Consider the following 21,156-nt stretch of genomic DNA (forward strand, 5'->3'; position numbering starts at 1 on the left):
CAGCAGACGCAACCACAGTACATTAAACCTTGAAATAAATATCACTTTATTATTCACTTCGGGACAGAGCTCATTGTTTTGGAAGCTAATGCCAACGGCTCGTCACGGAAGGCCAGCAACGCGAATATCTCCAGTCGGTGCGGGGCTGGAGCCAGTGGGGGGCGCTGTTTTGTGTCGCCTGCACAGCGAAGTTCACAGAATGAGATGAGTCGAACCTCCGCATTCGTCAGTGTTGCGTGCTTCTGTGGTGTCCGTGTGCAGCCAGCAAACGGCGTGTTCTCCCAGCAGCAAAGCAGAAACACCCACTGCACTTAAAGTTAGCTCATAGAAAACAAAGGTTCAATTTGAGAGATGCGTCTATGGCTTCCGCTTGTCCAGAACCGGCCACAAAAAAACAAAAACAAAACGTGTGTGATATTACACACCCTTGAAGAGCTGATCTTCACACCAATCAGATGAATGAGCTGCTATCACGGAAAAAAAAAAGTTTAAAATATTGTTCGACAAACATGCGCACACACACACCTATACAAGCGCGCAGACACACACATACACAGGCGCGCACGAAAGGACTGGCATGAGCGGAGTCTTCATTCCTGGAGCAAACCAGTTGCAATAGTGTGTCCAGCCGTCCAGTTGATAAAAGAGGACCCCCCCACACACACAACGAGGGAGCCCACGAAATGTCCCAAACTCACAGCCACAGCCTGTAGATTGTACTGTCGCTCATCACCCCCCCAGTTCAAGTAAGCAGACCTCCAGCGCCGCTGCCTACAAAAGACATCGAAGAGCATGACTTGATTTATAAGTACGCACCGTTACAATATTCAGATTTTCGGATTTTCCCTTTTTTTTTTTGCATTTTCCATTCTATAATCAGTTTGGATGTATTCACACCGTGGAATATCCACACCAGCACCTCACAGAGAGAATTATGACTGAATAAACCTATGAAATTAGCGCATCACCCTTGTTGCGGATACAGGGCACTAATACAGGGCACTACAGGGCACCAGTCTGTCTGCAACTGGGCATCAGCAGCGCACAGTTCACAGACACCCACCTTGGGGCTAGAGTTCGTCCCGGTAGGCGTTCTGGAGCCCAGCGCTGGGTGGGGAGCCCTTCAGGGTCTTGTGGGACCCCCGCCAGTCCGTCCGGACCGAATCGTCGTCCCACAGCGTGGAAGTCTCGGTGTCGCTCACCCACTGCGGGTCCCCGGCGTAGTGGCAGGGCTGCACCAGCAGAGGGCGTGTGGAGTACACCTGCAGGTTGCGGTTAGGGAAATGCTCCTTGTACTTCTCACTGCCAGGAGGAAACGACAGCAGTCCGATGGGTCAGTATCGGGCCACACAACAGGATATGACGCCAAGGAACAGGTAAAGGTTTATTCCACGCTGAGAGGCGAGAAGACACAGCGTTTCGGTTGTGGAGCCTTCTTCAGGTGTGTATTGCTAGAAGTCTGCTTTCCTGTTTAGACACAGATTATTTTTTCCAGAAACAAACCTAAAGCTAAAACCAGCAGGCATTATTCAAAGGTGATATAGTGTTAAGCTTCACAAGAATCTCCTAATTAACGACTACTTAAGTCCTGAGAAGGAAATGAGCATATTGACCAATGACGTAAATGTACACACACCTGACGAAGACTCCACAGCCAAAGCGTTGTGTCTTTTGTTTGCAGTTCTGCATGGAATCAACTTTTACTCGTTCCTTTGCAGCCTAGGCATGCTGACACAGCCCCCTACTTGGAACTCCATCTAACAGGACATGATTTCACCACCGGCCAATATTAACACCACAGATGGATCAGATTTCTGAAGCGTGCTGCCTGTATGTGCACATTTTACACGAACACAAACCCCGGTCGTTTCCCTGACCGCGGCTGACGAGATCGTCAGATGGAGACTTCGGGGAGGAGCGGAAATTAACAGCTGAAGCTGCAGAGTTACTGAATACAGCCCTGCTCCCACACTTAGACCAAAGGCAGGAGAGCCAGTAGTTGCCACACTTTGAGCCTGTGGACCTGAGCAGGGAACCTACTGGTAACAAACTCTCCACCTAGATCACCAAAGCAGCGTATTACAGGACAAGGAACAAGTAAAGGTTGATTCCATGCTGGAAAGAGAAACACAAACACAAGAAGCTTCAGGTGTGGACACACCCAAAGACGGCTCCACAGCCGAAACGTTGCGTTTCTTCACTTCTCTTTTCAACGTGAAATAAACCTTTACTTGTTCCTCTGCGGCCTACTGTCGTGGAATTTTATCAAAGAGCCAGGAGAGGTGATCTCATTCACTCAGTAATCAACCTTTACTTGTTCCTTGTCCTGTAACACGCTGCTTTGATGATCTAGGTGGAGAGTTTGTTACCAGTAGGTTCCCTGCTCAGGTCCACAGGCTCAAAGTGTGGCAACTGCTGGCTCTCCTGCCTTTGGGCTAAGTGTGGGAGCAGGGCTGTATTCAGTAACTCTGCAGCTTCACCTGTTAATTAGGCAGAGCGGTGGCCCTGTGGCTCAGGATCTGCGCCTGTGGCTGGAAGGTTGCTGGTTCATATCCTGCAGCCGACAGAGGAATCCTACTCCGTTGGGCCCCTGAGCAAGGCCCTTAACCCCAGTTGCTCCAGGGATGCTGTACAGTGGCTGACCCTGCGCTCTGACCCCCAGCTTCTCTCTCCCTGTCTGTGTGTCTCATGGAGAGCAAGCTGGGGTCTGCAAAAAGACGAATTCCTAATGCAAGAAACTGTATGTGGCCAATACAGTGATCTTATCTCATCCTACGTTGGAGCAGGCCAGGTAAAAGTTTATTGCGTGGCACCCCTGAAGAAGGCTCCACAGCCGAAACGTAGCCCTCTCTTTTCTTTTCCTTTCAGCGGGCTTTTATTGACCGGTTTCTCTGCACGTTACACACTAGCGGAGTATAATTACTCAAGACACCAGGGGGCAGCACAGAGAGCGCTGGAGCTGGAAGCAGACGCGACAAACAGGAAGAGAGCGCAGGGGAGGGGACTGAAGAGGAAGTGGTGAGGACATGCCGAACAGTGCTCCTGTAATTGCTCCCAGAACACTGCAGCAGCCGCTGATGAATATCACATCTGGCACCACAATGGCAGCAAACCAGAGTTTCGGCACAGCCCCTGAGACAGACATTTAGAGGCGAACAGGCATGTACGCCAGAGCGATTTAAATCAAAATTTAACAACTGGGGGGAAAAAAGCCCCTTGTGGCAGGTGCTGTAAAAACACTTTAATACAGCGCTGAAAACAGAAAACAGCGTCTGTTTCAGTCCCAGTCAGCACGTCAAATACATCTCCCAAATACTGAGATCTACAATACCAGTCAAAAGTTTGAGTACAACCTCCTTGAAACCAGGTTTTCCCCTGATTATCTCTGCTTTAAACGGTATAAACGTGTCTATAAACACTTCATATTTAATTACATGATATGCGTGCTTCTATTCTTACGTGAACTGCATTGAAAATGTACACCCACAGCAAACTATAAATATAGGGAGCACGGGCAAAAGTTTGTCATTCCTGAATGAACATGGCAAAAGTTGCTCAGCAAGCAAGGAAAAAAGATAGTCTATAAAAAGCAGTAACTGACACTTGCAAAGTTCTTGCAATTTGTCTTAAAGATTGACACTCATTTCTTAAAGTACTTATATACTGTCTTTTTTCCTTGCATGCTGAGCAAATTTCTCTATATTTAAAGTAATCGTGGACCCTCACCTACTTACCAGTAATTGATGACAAAAGGTAAATGAGGCAACATGCTTGTAAACCGTGAGAACATCTCACTAGACAATTTTTAACTTCTTTTAGTGTTCTAACACCACGTTCTACACATTTCTGACTTTTCACTAGCCTGGGCTTCAGACTGAAATCCACTTGCTTTGGGTGTTCGTTTTATTGCAAATAAAAAAAAATCACATTTTTAATGTAGTTCCCTTAAGATTATAAGCACACATGTTATGTAATTAAATAGTAGGTGTTTATAGACAGGTATAAGCACAGATAATCATGGAAAACCTGGTTTCAAGGAGGTGTACTCAAACTTTTGACTGGTACTGTACTCTTGGGCAACTCACAGACTGCAAGCTCACTCTTTCAGATAAAGGCTCCCTCTGACCTTATCAAAGGCACTTTTCTACTTCAATCCCAACATCTGTGCTCGCACACTCTTCAAAAAAAACCTTGCACCATCGGTTTCTTAATCTCCTCTAGCTCAGTGTTCAGAACTCTCCCTGCTGTCTCAATAACTTGGAAAGATTTTTTTTTTTCCAGGAGTGATCTGTGTTTTGGCAGCAGGGACCAAACATAGCTGTACAATGACCTCAGCACCGAACAGCTAGAAATGGCAAAAAAGATGAATTTCAGTTTCCTGTCTGCAACACGTGATCAACACACTACACATTATATAGCATTTGCTCTTGGAATCAAGTCAGTCTGGCTCATCTTCTCTACAGACTCATTTTTCTTACTCTGCTAAGCATGTTCATGCATATATCCTGACCTTTTCAGCTCCTAAATACTGAGCATATCCCATATGAACAAGTATTGAACACAGCAGCCAGGAGACGTAGAGGTGCTTCCAGGGATATTAGGAAACAAAGTGATCAGCTGAAATCTAAACTTACCATTAACACTCAGTATAAATTTAGAGGTAAGGAGCATACCTTCTTACAAATTCTGCAAAAAAAAAAACAATGCTTCTAAAGTGAATCTTAGTCACAAGCCCGTCGTGACTAAACATCCAAGGTTAAGAGAGTGCCCCACCATCTCGAACACATCTGCAGAATGATCTACAGGAATGTAGAGCATGGGTGCCAATACATAGCTTCCCTTCCCTAACCTGACAAATCCCTTAGTATCTCTCGGTGCAAGAAGAACATTCACACTGAAATCTCCCACTTCAGGCTACACTTTTATTTCAATGGTTTAATTGGAGTGCGGGTCTCTCATAACTAAGGTAATGTAAGGTAGATAGGTCCCCATTTAAGGCCATCAAGGCCCATGGGGGATTGGGGGGCAAGGGCCACCATTTTTCTCAACCATCCGACACTGGAGGTGGAGGTGATGTGGTCAGTATCACGCTCCAGCTGGCCAGAAGGATTAACCCCTGGTACTCATTTGGAAAGCAGACCTGGCAGCCATCTGGAAGGAATTGGAGCTACATCCCTCACCCCTACCTGGGATTGAACCCGGGACCTTCCTGTCAGGAGCTAGACGCCCTTGCCCTCTGAGCTACCACAGCTCTGGTCTCTCATAACTAGCACTTGTTAATGAATAATTGACACTTCCGTGCTTCTCATTTCAGTATTTTATATTATTTTTCACATACTTGGGTTTATCCAGATTGATTTGCATGTAACCCATCTATTATTTCCAATTGAGGGTAATGTCACGGTGACCTACTGGACATTCGGACCTTCAGCCTTCCAAATTCGAGATCAGAACAGTGCCAGTGCAACACACAGCTGTCGTGACGTCAGTCAGATCTGATGGCGCAAATATATGGGCTGTGGACTATAGAGGTGCACGAATTTCTCGATTTGGGGCTTTTCTTTTTGCTCTTAGAAATAATATCCTTCATTTCCCAATCCGTCAATCGCAAATAGTGAATGTGAAATGCCTTTAAGGCGTATAAAGCTTTCAGATTAACATCGAAATCTTATTATACAGTAGGTGTTGATCCCTTCATACGTAGAGGGACAAATATTGTGTGTCCTCAGGCACACAATATGTTTCCGATTTTTAAAATTTCCTAAAAAAAACAAGTTACAGATCAGCTCCCCACATTAGGAATGTGCAGTAAAGTCAAAATCAGTCAACAGCAGGACTCAAAGCCTGCACGCCAACTTAGCAAGATCAACTGAACGATGGGGTAAATGAAATGCCAAGAAAAATTGTGTGGAGAAATGTCTCAACTGTATGGTGGCCACAATGATACTCCACATTTTCTAAAATATCTTGACTCTTTTAACACAATCCAATGTATTTCAGGGAGTTAGCACCCTATAGTTTAAAAAGAATATGACTCAGGCACTATAAAAAAACAGCTGTACGGGTCAGGGTTTTTTTTTTAACAGTTTTTCAGCTGAAAAACTCCCTGACGGGACTACACCCACCCACTAAAAAGGATAACAACTACAACAATTAAAAAACAGATGCAGCAGCATGATCATATTTCCATGTTGCTCTCTTCGTCAGAGTTGGAGGAAAGCGGACAAGACTCTTCACAGAGCTCCAAGCTGCTCCTGCCTCTCTCATATTTTCACACATCTGTCTCAGTTTCCCTGCAATACAGTGCGTCATTTGTGCAGATGGCTTTTATATGGGAAAAAAAAAACTATGCTACAAACAGCCAGAGCAATGTATTCATTGTCAGGATGAAAGAAGAGAATCTTTAAATCGAACACAGTGTCTACAGAGGCAGGACGCCAAATCAAATCATTCACTCTGGAAAAGTTGTTTTGCTCTGGAACATGTGACTGGATTGTCTGGTAATTTCACGCAGACGTGCAATCTCCTGCTCCAGAACTGAAAGAAATCCACACGCCATTACAGTTTTAAGGTGGTATACCGGGGAGGGGGGAAGCAGGAAAGAGGTCTCAATCAAGCCCAGTAAATTAACAGCAGAGCACAAATGTCAAAACGTAATATGCACGAGATCCAAGAAAGCAGGAAACAAAAAATGAGCAACTGTGAAGTGGAAAATAAAAATGCTTTCAGTGTCAAAAAATAAACTCTATTGCTCTATTGTCTCCCGAGGATGCCGGGAGATCTAGGTGCTAACTGCATCTACCCTGGCAGGATCTGCTTGGCAAAAGAACAGCATTTATTGCCTCCTGCATAAACCCCCTCCCCTTAACTCCAAGTACAAAAATGCCGAACACTTTCATAACGGCATCGAGCCCAGCGCAATCGGAGTTGGCGATTTTGGCAAAGACAGTGAGAGAGCGACGCTCAAGAATACCTGACCTTTACTGTGAACATCTGGGAGCAGCTGTTGCTCACAGACTGCGAATATAGCGCGATGGTTTCTGGAAGCGGACTACAACCTACACTTGGAAGGTAACGACGCACATTTAACAAGTACGCTGCGAGCAATTTCATTTGCTCTAATTTATGCTGCCATTCCTTAATTTTCCTCTCCCTCTTTGTGTTTTTAGATGAGACCCTGATACTGTGACTGACCTGAGCAGAAGATAAGATAAGATCACTTGATGAGCCATATACAATTTCTTGCATCAGGAATTTGTCTTTTTCGCATACCTCAGCTTGCTCTCTATGAGACACACAGACAAGGAGAGAAGCCTGGGGTCAGAGCGCAGGGTCAGCCATTTATACAGCACCCCTGGAGCAGCTGGGGTGAAGGGCCTTGCTCAGGGGCCCAACAGAGTAGGATTCCTCTGCTGGCCGCGGGATACGAACAGGCAACCTTCCAGCCACAGGCGCAGATCCTGAGCCACAGAGTCACCACACCGCCGGAGAAGTCCACAAGGTTTTGCACGGCACTTTCTACCGCAAGTCACAGAATGAACACCACAAACCGAAAAAATCATGACCCACGTTCAAGTCAAAGAATGTGCATCGAAAAACACCAAGGTACTCATTTATAGGACGATCCTGCGGCCTGTCAGAATGTACGGCTCTGAGGCGTGGACCCTGGTAGTAGGGGACGTGGAGCTTTTGAGAAGATGGGAAGGGACGATTCTAAGGAGGATATTCGGCACCGTCACTGAAGAATTCGGACCAATCAAGAACCGGAGATCTTGTATCCCAATCCTGATACTGTCAGCGAAAGTAAAAGTGGAGCGGATTAGGTGACTGGGGCACGTACAGCGACTGTCCCGGGACAGATGCCCTTAAAAAATACTAGAGGGAAGGCCAGGCAGGAAGAGACAAGGGCCCCCAAAAGCTATGGATCGACGCCGGCGAGGGTGCTCTGAGGAAAGTGGGGGGTGCGCAGGTGGAGGCCCTAGATCGAGATGATTGGTGCAGCAGGCCAGGGCCCACACTGGGCTGTAGCGCCAAGGAGAGAGAGAGAGACCAATCATGAATGGAAGTAGATGAAACACAGACGGATATATACCACAATGTACACAAGACCAGATATGGAGATTAGCATCACTTGCCAATTGGTGTTTGACTTCAGTCCAGCAGATAGAACAGAGGGCCCGGCTGTAAACTCATATTATCCATTTCCATTAAAAGAAGGCTGCCCACCTGCAAGCCTCTGAGTGAATATTCTGCAACAGCTCAGCAGTAGTAAAGACAACAAGAATTTCAGTGGGGGGGGGGTGGGGGGGGTTTGGACTCACTTGGGGTGCTTGTCGTACATGATGGGCAGGAACTCATCCACAGGCAGCATCTTGGAGAGCGGCTCGGCGTTCAGGAGCTTCTGGGCGCCCTGCAGTGAGATGGCGTAGGAGAGGGTCCAGTAGGAGTAGTCTGCCACCACTAGGTTCCTCACGTTCTCCACAGGCTGCTCCTCTGTGGGGTTCACCTGCTTGCGGCCCAGGTATCTGCGAAAAGGAGACGAAGGAGAAAAGCCAGTGGCAGATGGCAGCCCCAACTGGGTCAGCAGTAACCCGAATCGGCCTATTCAGTCTCCTCCTAAAATGCACTAATTACATAAGAGCCTTTATTGGCGTTGTGCAAAATCAACCGGCTTTCTCTCAATAAAAGGAAAAGGAAAACTGAGTGCTCACCAGGCAGAGAACTGAATGCAGCAGCAAACAGCGACGCTTATACACATGCTGTTTTATAACCAGGGGTTGTTCAATCTTTGCGCAACTCAGACCAAATTCTCCATGTGAATTTAATTACCTACATATCTATTTTTTTTCCACCTTGTAAATGTACAGAGCAAGGTCTCAGTGCACCGTCTGTCTTGGGAGAATAATATACTCCCCCCCTGGCCAAAATATTAGGAACCCCCTTTGTCGCAAGAATAGACTCCCTGCATGCACAGGTAGTGCATGGGGCGGAGTGGTGGCCCTGTGGCTCAGGATCTGTGCCTGTGGCTGGAAGGTTGCCGGTTCAAATCCCGCAGCCGGCAGAGGAATCCTACTCCGTTGGGCCCCTGAGCAAGGCCCTTAACCCCAGCTGCTCCTCCAGGGGCGCTGTACAATGGCTGACCCTGTGCTCTGACCCCCAGCGTCTGTGTGTCTCATGGAGAGCAAGCTGGGGTCTGCGAAAAGATGAATTCCTCATGCAAGAAATTGTAAAGGGCTAATGCGTGACTGGACTGAGGGAATGCTACTCCTACAACAACGAGCTGGAATTAGACTGCAAATACCTCATGAACTAATACAGGTTATTGGCTAATATTCTGGCCAGTGTGCTTATTAGGCCTCGTTAGTGGCGACATGACATGACTCACATGAGGTCCCAGTCCAGCTCCACCTTCTCAATCTCCTCCATCATGCGCATGAGCCGCCTCTTGAAGTTGCCCTGGAAACGCACATCATCCTCGAACACCACGGCTTTGTCCAGCTGTTGGTCGACCATCTGGGGGGGAAATGGCAGAGGTCCCCGTCAGCTCTCAGGTGCTCTTGTTTCCGTTCTGGTCTTGTTCGACGGCGGCCTTGTCTTACCTCTCCTTGTCTGGCCTTCAGCTTTGCACGATCGGTGTGGGCTGTAATAGCCGGAGACGTGGCTAGGGATCGGACCACAATCACAGCTGCAACACCGCAGAGCCCACAGTCCCCGTGAGGTGGTGATGCACCTCTGCTCTTAATGACCTCACTGACCCGAGCACTAGCTCGGACGGATCAACATAACCTTTTTTGGAAAGGTTCTCCAGCTGTTGAATACCTCCAGATTCCGGATTCTGGGCCTTGAGGACTGGGTTTGAGCTTGCTGTGATCTAGGAAGGCAAATGGCACTGGAGAACTTATGGTTCTTGATGGCCCCAAGGTCTCGTTTTCATCTGAGCTCTTGGTTACCTATTGATCTATTTGCGTGCTCAGTTGGAAGAAGTGTGCTTTTCTTCCCAGATATTAGAAATGCATAGCTGTACAGTAACCCATAAGATCTGCTAGATGAACAGACCTCCAAGGCCAGAGTTGTCCACTTTTGCATTGGTGAGAAAATCTACAGCAGCCTGACCTCTTCTTGCAATTTAGGGTCACAGGGGAGACAAAACCTATCCCAGCAAGCAAGGGGAGCAAGGCAGGATACACCCTAGATGGGACGCCAGGCCATGGCAGGGCAGAGAGGCACAAACAAGGGCAGAGACATGCACATGCTCACACCAGGGCCAATTTTCCCAGAAACCAGTTAACCAGTACGTCTTTGGACTGTGGGACTAACCTGGAGCATCTCAAGGAAACCCATGTGAACACAGGCAGAATAGACGAACTCCACCCTGATGGTAACCTAGGTCCGGAATTGAACCCAAGCTCTCAGCACTGTGAGGCAGCAATGCTACCCACTGTGCCACTGTACTGCCCCTATAGGTTTGTCATGTCATGACATTTGCCAAACCGCTTCATACTGTACGGTGTCGCGGGAAGCCGGAGCCTACCCGGCAGGGTACACCCTGGACAGGACGCCAGTCCATCGCAGGGCCAGTGCAAGCCAATCATACGTGGGGACAATTTGGAGGTCATGGTAAAGGGTGAGGGGGGAAATTTGGCCCGGACACCGGGATAACCCTTCTTGAGAAACGCCCAGGGATCTTTAATAACCACTGAGAGTCAGGACCTCGGTTTAACATCTCATCCAAAAGACAGTGCCCACTACAGTATAGTGTCCCCACCATTATACTGGGGCATTAGGACCCACACAGGCCGCCCCCTACTGGTCCCACTAGCACCTCTTCCAGCAGCAACCATAGCTTTCCCAGGAGGTCTCCCATCCAGGTACTGGCCAGCCTCAACCCTGCTGAGCTCCAGTGGGTAGCCAGTTGAGAGCTGCAGAGCGATATGGCTGCTGACTGTATAGTGGTTTGGGCATTCTGAAAATGAGGTTTTGGGTTCTTCAGCGTGACAGCTGGCTCTCACCTCCTTCCAGATGTAGTAATGGCTGAGGAAGCAGCCCACTTCACCCTTGGTCAGAGTCCGGCCCGAAAAAGGGTCATAGTACCCCGGCAAGAGGTCCACTCCCAAGAGCTTGATGTCACTGCTGTTCAGGGCGCTGCAGAGGCACAGAAAGGAGATTTAAAAAAAATAACATTTTTGAAATAAAAAGGAGAATCGGTGACTGGTATCCTCAGCCAAAACTCATTGCTTTCTTCAATGTGACTGAAAACACGTTGGGGTTTAATAATACCGCAAACTGCACCGAAGAGCAAAAGAAACTTCTCTCTTATAACCACAACAAATTCACAAAGTCAACGTAAGGAAAAGCTATTTTTTTTGTAGCAGGTGCACTGCCATTTACTTGAACAGACACTGGTAAGCTCGGTATGTTGATTACGACTTGTCATCAACAGGACTGATCAACAGAGGGGTCTGCCGGAGCGGTGGCTCTGTGGCTCAGGATCTGCGCCTGTGGCTGGAAGGTTGCCGGTTCGTATCCCGCGGCCGGCGGAGGAATCCTACACCGTTGGGCCCCTGAGCCAGGCCCTTAACCTCAACTGCTCCAGGGGCGCCGTGTAAATGGCTGACCCTGTGCTCTGACCCCCAGCTTCTCTCCCTGTCTGTGTGTCTCATGGAGAGCAAGCTGGGGTCTGTGAAAACAGAAATTCCTGATACAAGAAACTGTATATGGCCAATAAAGTTATCTTTTCTGTACAAGTCCCAAACCAGTAGCATTAGAGACCACCTTTCGGAAGCAATTCAAGCTTTGCGTTTTCTTGTGACCGCCTGACACGTGTCAGGGAAGCTGGGGGGGGGAGCTACTGTCTCACGAGACGGTGTCCAATTCGTCTTGTAGATCTTGGACAAAACATGTGTCTGTTTGCTGACCTCTCTGCCCAAGCTGCGTCACTCCGGGCTTTCAGAAGGAGGGAAGAAACAGGAGAAGAAGTGGGAGAGGTGAAGGAAAGGAGAGAGCCAGCAGGCGACTGATACAAGAGAGCAGAAAGAGGAGACCAGATACCCTCCGTCCACCGCGTCCACGACTTTGGCATCGATCTCTTGCTCGTACAGGGACCAGAGCATCCTCTCTCTGCGGTCCGGCCTGCGGCGAAGATTGATCAAGTACACCTGCAGAAGGGCAGCCATTTACACAGGGATACCAACATTTTTCATCCATCCACAACAGGATCTAATTCACCTTCATAGAAACCTAGGGAGTAGCAACGTCATCTTTTTTCCTTATTGCAGACTGGGGGACTGATTGCAAATCCAATCAGTGAAGGAACCCAGTTCATTATCAAGCAGAATCTTATCAGGCCCTCTGTGGATGGATGTTTGGCATTCGTTAATTATTCAGATTGCTGCAGCACGAGACATTTCACAGCATATGGCAAGAACCATACCTCTGTCTTTGGCTAAACCCTGAAATTATTTCTCCCAAGAAGAAGAGGTGGACACTCAAAAACCTTCACCCTGTCCAGCAGCCTGCTGGAAAAAAAACAAAACAAACTACTGTGGCCAAGGGAAAGGTTCTTACATCATCAAACCCCATCCGGTCCATTTGTTTGGGAGGTAGATACACATATTGGGAGGGATGCATGCGGGGTCCATCGGCTGCAGGAAACAAATGAAATCTTGAATAAAAGAATCAAACATTTCACTTCTAGAAAGAGACTTGTGCTGACGGAAGTCGTTGACACTCACTCATTGCCTCTAGCTGAAGGTGAATGAAGTTGACGCGGTCGTCCTCGATAGTTTGGTGAGGCTTGGCGGGGACGTTCAAGTACCCATAGCGATCCTTGTTACAGACGTACATCTGCACTTCTGGGTCAGAACAGACACCCGTAAAACCAGAGCAAAGAGAGAGGCGATGCACAGAGAGGCATGGGAAAGTATGGTTCAAACTGAGAGGACTCACAGTGTGTTCATCTGGAGGCCTCACCAAATTTCCCCCTGGCCTTTACCAACCATGGCCTCCTAATAACCCCCCATCTCTGAACTGGCTCCATCACTCTGCTCTCCTCCCCACTGAGAGCTGGTGTGTTGAATGGACTGGCGCACTTTGGCTGCCGTCACATCATCCAGGTGGGGGGGGGTTACACATTGGTGGTGGTAGTGGGATTTCCCATTACCTGTAAAGCATTTTGAGTGGAGTGTCCAGAAAAAGCACTATGTACTTTTGTTATTATTTGTTGTTGAACAAGTAAAACAGAGTAAGTGCATGGGGAAAGCTTGACAAAACCATAGGAAAACTATATGGAAATTCAACATGGCACATATCCTGTGTCTTCATTCCACGGCGTTTACCTCATCAGCCGGGTTTTGAATGGGATGCTGGCGCAAACCGGCAAGACCGCCCCGTACCTGAGACGCGGCAGGAGAAGGCGAAGACGATGATGTCGTCGAAGGGCCAGGAGTAGTCAGGGTGGGGGGGGTGGAAGGCCAGCTTCTTCACGCCCTCCTTGCGCAGGTCCAGCAGGAAGGTGGAGTGCACCATGGGGACTGGGAAACAGCCGCTCCGGTGTCTGTGCTTGGTGGGGAAGTACTCCGCCGTGCGCCGGTAATAGCCCTGAAGACGGACAGACGCGCCCGAGATGAGGGCGCCGTCACGGAAGCCGGGGGTCTAGCCATGGAGAGAGACCGGCGAGACCCTACGCGAAGCGGCAGGAACGGAGCAAACAAGAGGGGTTCGCTCCGGGCTCGAGGGATCGGGCGGAGTCGGGGACGACACATAAGCCCTCAGGTAGCAGACGTTGGGCGACCTGGTGAGGCGAGCCTCCTGACATCCGATCCCAATGCCGAGCGAGGAGGACAGGACAGACCAGAAATAAATAGCCAACCTCCACCAGACGCACCGGAAGTGCAGGAACGGCCACAGGGAAGCAAGGAAGAGGACAGAAAGGTGGAGCGCCCTCTAGGGAAAGGAAGAGAGCCGTGACAGGCACAGAGGAAATCAGGCGCCTGTGGAGTGGACCGGACAGTGGCGGGGGGGGCTCTCCTTACCTGCGGGGTAATGCCACACCAGTAGTTGGAATAGGCCGTCTGGGAGTCCAGCATGGGAGCAACAACGGACATGTTCTCCGCTACAAGAAGGCTCAGGGTCTCAGGGTTGGTCAGGATATTATCCGTGTCACAATACTGAGGAGCGGGACAAAGGCAGGTCAGGGAAAGGCCTTCCCTTCCAGCGGTGCATTACAGTACACTCATGCCCCCCGGTATCCGAACCGAATTCGTTCCCGAAAGTTTGGAAGGTGGGAGATTATAAATCGGAAATAGAAATTCCATTATTTTGCACGGGGAAAAAAATTCCACCCCGTTCCGAGCCGAAGACAACTCCACCGTAAACATATAATACCATACAGACCATTATAGCAAGCCTAGTGAACAACGCAGTTCTACTCAAACAAGCCAACGACAGCTGTAAAATAAGTAATGATATCATATTGACATTTTTCATTCTTTAGTAATAGGTCGCTATCCAAGCGATCGGCTAGAACGATGTGCATACTGTTGTCGACTATTCCACTAAAGAATCCTTTTCTCTTCCCGAAGACCCCAGGATGAGCAGCAGCCACAAAAATGACACTTTGAGAACTAGAGCACAAACTTGCGAGCCTAAACAAAGCACTGCTGCCTCACGGCGTCCTTCAGCACATCGCCCGTCGTCCGCGCAGACACAAGCAGAGGCTGCGCGCTGGCACAGAATCCAGATGTTCACAGAAGGTTCTCGGCCAAAATCAGTCGCTTTTGAACTTCAGAGTGCGGATTAGCGGAATTTCGTTATTATAACAAGGCACGCAAATTCTTCATGTTTGGATTCGCGAAAATTTGCTTACCGAACATTCTTATGCCGAGGTATGAGTGCACTTTGACGCCACCAGCACCTTAATAGTCATACCAGTCTTACTGATTATCACAGAAATCGTCAAGGAGCTGGCTTTAGTTATATGCTGTAATGGAGTGGATTGGAAAGGTCACATAATGAATAACCCTGGACAAAAATCAGATCTCTTCTATCCACATTTAATCTTGTTTTCTCACCACCACAACTGCTTTCGTTTTTTGGTAACTGCTTTACCGCCCAAATACGCTTCTTGTTTTCAAAAGCTCCAGAACTGACTGGTCTTTCACTGAGCAAGGAGGAGCAGAAAATAAGCAGCAGTCGCACAAGAGAATACATCAAAAGTAACTATCCCAGGTGTCCCCGGCCTTTGCGTTTCAGATATTTATGGGAAAACCAGGGCCGGTGGGGCACCTACCAGAATGTAGTCAGCCCAACGCCTCTTGGCAAAGTTGAGTGCGGCCTGCTTGAGTTTCATGAGGTACTCGTATCTCCCATTGGTCCAGTGCTTGGGTCCCATCTCCCCTGGGTACGACCTGCACAACGCAGACAAGGAGGACAAGCAGCAGTGTCGGCACCTATCTTTGAAACATCACGAGCTTGAGAGTTTGTATCTACAGTATGTTGTCCCATTAAGGCTAGCAAGCATATTTTCTAATAATTAATAATAATTGCTTACACTTATATAGCCCTTTTCTGGACACTCCACTCAAAGCGCTTTACAGGTAATGGGGAATCCCACTACCACCACCAATGTGCAGCATCCACCTTGATGATGAAGCAGCCATAGTGCGCCAGAACGCTCCCCACACATCAGCTTTCATTGCTGGGAAAGAGGTCTGACCTCACAGATCAACTGGAAAAGGACTTGAGTGCATCTCATGCCTTTAAGGGAGGTGATCCTTTGAGCACTGTGACTGCAAAAACACATCATCTCTCCAGCTTAACCTGTTGGAACCACATTCTAACAGAAGCATCGCCGTCAAACATTTATCCTGGTAGAACAGGAGGGCTCGTACAAGCACAGCCCAGGTGAGAGGGGGGTTGCGGTGCAAGCTTCTGTCTCTCTGTCTTTTTAAAGATGCAGAGTGTGGAGTCTCAGAACAGCATTACAACACAGCATTGCTGACAGGGCCCCTCCAACAATTCACTCCAGAAGAAAAAAATAAATTCACACAAAGCCAAGCCGAGACTTGCTGAAGGTTTCCATTGGCATGTGAGCACAGTTTCCTCTCCATTATGCTTCCTGAGGCAATGGAATGCACTTAATGGGATACTGTTGTCCTGAGGCTATCAGGCTGAATCAATGCACCAGGCAGAATGCTCATTCGGGTGGAGATCCGTGCTGCCCAGATTTCATCTGCTCGTATAAAGTGAGCTCTCTTGTCGCACTCTCACCTGAAGAAACTTAACACCATATTTCTAAGGAGAATCGCAGCTGCACTTTTGAAACAGGAGCTCCATAAATACCGCTGATGGAGAACATCTCAACCTCCCTCCTCCCCGTGCCTTAACTCGTAACATGTTGGTTAAGATGCCAGTCGTGTTAAGCTTAAGGCACGGCAACATTTTAGCTGACAACTTGAGTCTCACACTCAGTTGCTGAAGGTACTGGTATTGGTTCCAGCCAGCCAAATCAACTCATTCAAATAATTATTCTCTTAAAAGACATATCTTGTATGGCCTGATTCCTCAGAAGAATCACGTCGATAAAGGCAAAAACTTTAAAACACCTCAGAGGCAGGTTAGTGAAACTGCAGCTCATTAGATTAAAAGACCAGCTATTCGGCTTAGCCCTCCGCTGGGACAAACGCCAGAAGACACCAGGCCTCCAGAAACCGACTTTGAGACTTGCTTTAGCAGCTGTGGGGGGGGCGCTATGCCCAACAGACTCACGTTGGCTTGTCCATTGGCCTCCACTCCACGTAGTGGTAATACTTTTGCATGACGGTCAGCCATTCCCTGAGGATAGCAGTGGTGTTGTCGATATTGTGATCCGTCGCCGCCCTGCAGGTGGAAAGGAACAGAGCAAAGAATTACTATTCGCCTGCTGTTAATGACAGTTTTTTTCCAATGACTTCTTTTTCGGACACATGACCAGACACCGTGGTCTTGATGCCCATTCCACTTTGAGCTCTTTTGGGTGACTAGATCTAGCTCCATGTACTGCGTCTTCTCATTCCACAGCGTTCTCAAAATAACAAACCATACGGAGGTAAATCATGAGGACGTCGGTGAAAAAAAACAGAATTCCATATCATTAATAACTTGGGCACTCAATGGAAAAGGCTCTTCACGACACTATAAGACTCGTAAACACGTTAGTAAAAGCTTCGGTGTGCTGTCACACCTGCAGACATTACCTTCCGCTCTGAAGGGTTTTACCCGTGTGCCTACACGCGTGTCATTTCACAGCGAAGGCAATAGGGGGCGCGGTGTAGCAAAATTGAATTTGTTCGCGGCAGCAAAAAAAGACACAGGGTGCCTTTTGCACGGGATCAGCGCCTTGGGGCAACCTGGTTGTGAAAGGCGCTATATAAAAATAAATTGAATTGAATTGATAATTTTGCTGTAAAACACGAACAATATTGAAGAAGGCTCCACGGCCGAAACGTTGTGTTTTCTTTCTTCCCTTTTCAGCATGAAATAAACCTATTACTTGTTCCTTTACTGCCTAATATATTAATATCTTCCAATATATATATACACACCCAACAGTATTGGCCCATCCACAGTAGCATTGTCTTTTACAACAGAAGAATACGTCACACTCCTCTTGAACGACTCTCAAGAAACCACGTGTAGTGTCTTTTGTATACATGAAGTAGACCACCCTATCAGGGGGCATTCCTGGGTTACACGCTTGCCTTTTCCACCATCTCTGTGAAAAGCAGAAATGACGCGGCCTTTCGATCGCATTTTATTCTTCGTGTGAAACTACGGACACACGTACCGTACACAGGGTTTTGCCCAACCTTTAAACATTGAACGGTAGACGTTTACGACGCCTTGACGGTAAGACCTAGAGTAAATAGGTTGTTCAAACGCTTACATTGTTTTCTCCTTGGCGCTAACAGAAAGAAAAAAAGATTAGCGCAACATTAGCGGTTGTTTCTTGGTGATCACTCTCCAAAAGCACCGCGCCGTGAGCGTATTTTAACATTGCTTATTCTAACATTGTTTGCCCGCCAACTCGACACTTATCCTGCATATCCCCTGTGAAACAGTGCACAGATTTCAAGTAAGCGAAGGGAGAAGTTAAGATTGCCGTTTCAAAGAGTGGAAAAACATTCTGCTCTGTGCAGTTTCAGAGCATCAGCTAACAAATGCTTCGCCCGAAATCACTGAGCCACCACTGACAGCTTGAACAATTTGGGGCTCCTGCTACCTCAAGCTTGTGGTTTCAAAGCCAGGGTGGGGCTTGGCTATTATAACCTTAAGCAAAGTTCTGCACTCGCAGTGCCTGGGTGAAACGTCCTGCCGGTACAAACAGATTTGATTTAATGAGCCCTGACTTGCACAGACCATGCCTTCCTCTCGAATTCTATTTCTGTCACTAGAAATGAAAGGTAAAAACGGATTCTCTTTTTTTCCCTCACCGACACCACCATGCATTTCCAGCCTGACACGCTTAGCAACGTGCAATGTATTTCTGCTTCTCCTGAGCGGTATTATAGCCCTGGAATGGTGGGGATTATCGCGGTGTATTTGAATTCCTTAAAACGCATGCAGCTCACAATCGCACAGCCAGTTTTGACCACAGAGTCTGATCAGCACATAACGTCGTGTCATGATAATGTTGTCCGCTGTTTCTGACTATGCTGACAAGACAAGAGATTGACCTCCTACTGCCCCGATCCAAAAATCAAATGCACAACACCAGCGGCGTGCTAAGATCTTAAAAACCGACTGCAAGAACTTTTTTTTTAAGAAAAGGAAAGAATGAGGGGGAGGGGGAGGACTCTGGAAGCGAAGAGACAGAAGAAACTAAAGAAAGCGGAATAATGGAAGATTACTGGCGACATTGATCGTATGCATAACCTCCAATGGCTCGGGGGGCTGGCCTTCAGTCCGTCTGTACATCAAGAACAATGCTAAACCCACGTACCATATCGAGATTCGGTCTTTGGGATAGCTCAGTCTCTCTATCGCTCCCAGATAGTAAGGCAGCGAGTGCGCGGCGTTACGCGCAATGATGGCTACGACCACGGTCGGCGGCTGTATTTTCGATTCTTGGTGAAGTTTCTCTTCGGAAAAGTAGCCTTGTGCGCCAGCCAGCCAAGCCGAAACGAGCAGGAAAGGCAGCATCGTACCCACGAACGAACGTCTGCTCTTCTCGCTGGAAAAGAAACGCTTCCTCGCCCTCCGCTGTCCGCGTCACCACTTCTCCACTCAGACAAAATTCCTGACTTTTTTTTCCCCCTCTCTCTCACTGGTGTACTCCGGCTGCCGTGCTCGGTTTTAAATTACAAGGGCTTTCCGTACTTTTTCTTGTACGAATTCGAACATCCTGTCCAGACTTTTACTTGTGTTGCTACGTACCACTTGTGTGACCGGCATCACGCCCCGGGCGCTGAGCTCCCTACCTCCCCCACCGAACCACTAACACACCGATGATGTCACGATTCTCGGCGTGAAAATCTCTCTCGAGTATTGCGAGAAAAACAAAATGCTGCACCTCATAAACTGAAAAAAAAATAATTACCAGCAAATGGTCTATTTAAGCAAAATCGGCCATTGTAAACGCAACACTGAGCTAAAAGATGAAAAAGGCTGTGTATGATGACACGTTATTAACATTTTGCAGACAATCTGGGAAAGCGATAAAAAGGCAAACACATGTTAGGATATGTAGTTAGAAGTAGGACGTATGTCAAGGGATGTTATATATTTTTAACATACTGCAATGGCGGGCTGAAGGAACAACCCTGAACTGAGAAGACTATAAGAGGGAGATATCCAAATGTTCACATCGTCAGAGGCATTGCCAAAACCAACCCAACAGACTTCCTCAGAATGAACTGTAAAACCCCAACCAGGGGACCCCCAGGGGAAACTACGTGTTAAGCGCGTTTTAAAACTGTGAGCTGGAAGCGTGTCTTTACACGAAGAGTTGCAGGAGTGTGGAGCAGGCTGCCCCGCCGAGTTATTGAAGCCGCCGCATTCCGTCAAGTCACGGACACTGCTATTCCATGTCATTTCAATCAAACAGGTACATGGGTGACCCCAAACTGTGTGGAAAATACGCGAAAAGTAGCCTTAAACTGGGTTGTTAATAAAATGCGGGTCTTCTTTCTTTGTGCTCCGCGTCCTTCTTGACCTGTTATAAATTTACTTTACAAATTGATAGATTAAAATTGACTTTTGGAAAGGAATGTTGAAACAGCAGGAAGAGGTTCTGGGGATCAGTTAACTCGGATCTGTCAGACGAGCCACACGGTCCTCTTAGCCTTTGTAACTGCTCTTAAACTCGGATCAACAAACGAGTCGGAAAGCAGAGTCGATACTTTCAAGTTAATAGGCCGGAACGGGGTTTTCTCCTTGTAGAAGTATAGTTGCTGTTTGTATATACGGTATACTATACAAAATACTATTTTTAAACCCGCAATTAAACCATAGCAAAGCAGACACTAAATTACACCCAAGGTTCCACAAAGAAATGTGGAAATAATATCCCTGCTATGTGTATAAAGCATAAACACATTACATATCTCATTCTACAGAATTTCCCTTCGTGGAACCTCAACTGATCGGATAGGACACCGGGATTACATAGCAATGTTCACACGCCACTGGTAGGCGCCTTTTGGTTCGTGTGTAGAATGCAGCTTTTAACTACGATTTGAGAGAGAAACAAAGAGAGATTCCAGAAAAGGCATTCTAGGCAGCTGTAAAGCCTAGCGACGGCACTGGTTTCCAATCACGTCTGCATACATGCAAAACGTAAAGAAATTCACTGGTGGTTATATTGTATTGTAATAAAACACTTGTTACATGTTAACCTATGCATTCATATTGTTGAGTAAATATTGTAGTTGAATGTCGTATTATTTTTAAGGAGTGTGTAATGATTACTATAAAATAAATACGCTTGGGTGCACGTATTATATTTTCTGCATTGTTTGGTCAATATGAACAACGCTATGCTAAACGAGAATCGGTGCCGAATGTCAGAATGTCTCGGATTCGTACCATCAATGGCTCGTAAACTTGAAATGGTCCTTCTTTGCATTATTTCAATAAACATTTAGAGAAACGGACAATTTCTATGGTTGTTGGTCTTATATC

General features: G+C 47.4%; 1 protein-coding gene across 3 annotated transcripts; it reads right to left on the bottom strand.

Moving 5' to 3' along the window:
* Positions 1–22: 22 nt before the first annotated feature.
* cercam (cerebral endothelial cell adhesion molecule) lies at positions 23–19,510 on the bottom strand. Of its 3 annotated transcripts, none has more exons than XM_088615555.1 (13): positions 19,411–19,510; positions 16,765–16,875; positions 15,287–15,404; positions 14,031–14,165; positions 13,392–13,596; positions 12,732–12,851; positions 12,565–12,641; positions 12,049–12,155; positions 11,010–11,142; positions 9,386–9,513; positions 8,322–8,525; positions 1,064–1,302; positions 23–771 (listed from the first exon to the last, which is right to left on the bottom strand). In XM_088615555.1, the coding sequence occupies exons 2-12, from the start codon at positions 16,812–16,814 to the stop codon at positions 1,071–1,073; spliced, it is 1,509 nt and encodes a 502-aa protein (XP_088471681.1). In that variant the 5' UTR covers positions 16,815–16,875; positions 19,411–19,510; the 3' UTR covers positions 23–771; positions 1,064–1,070. The 3 variants fall into 3 exon arrangements, with proteins under 3 accessions (XP_088471681.1, XP_088471680.1, XP_088471679.1); XM_088615554.1 differs by lacking the exon at positions 19,411–19,510 and adding an exon at positions 18,977–19,401 and having other exon boundaries at positions 12,732–12,848; XM_088615553.1 differs by lacking the exon at positions 19,411–19,510 and adding an exon at positions 18,977–19,401.
* Positions 19,511–21,156: the final 1,646 nt, after the last annotated feature.

The sequence above is a fragment of the Lepisosteus platostomus genome, chromosome 21, assembly GCF_059453375.1.
Source record: "Lepisosteus platostomus isolate fLepPlt1 chromosome 21, fLepPlt1.hap1, whole genome shotgun sequence".
NCBI classification, from domain to species: Eukaryota; Metazoa; Chordata; class Actinopteri; order Semionotiformes; family Lepisosteidae; genus Lepisosteus; species Lepisosteus platostomus.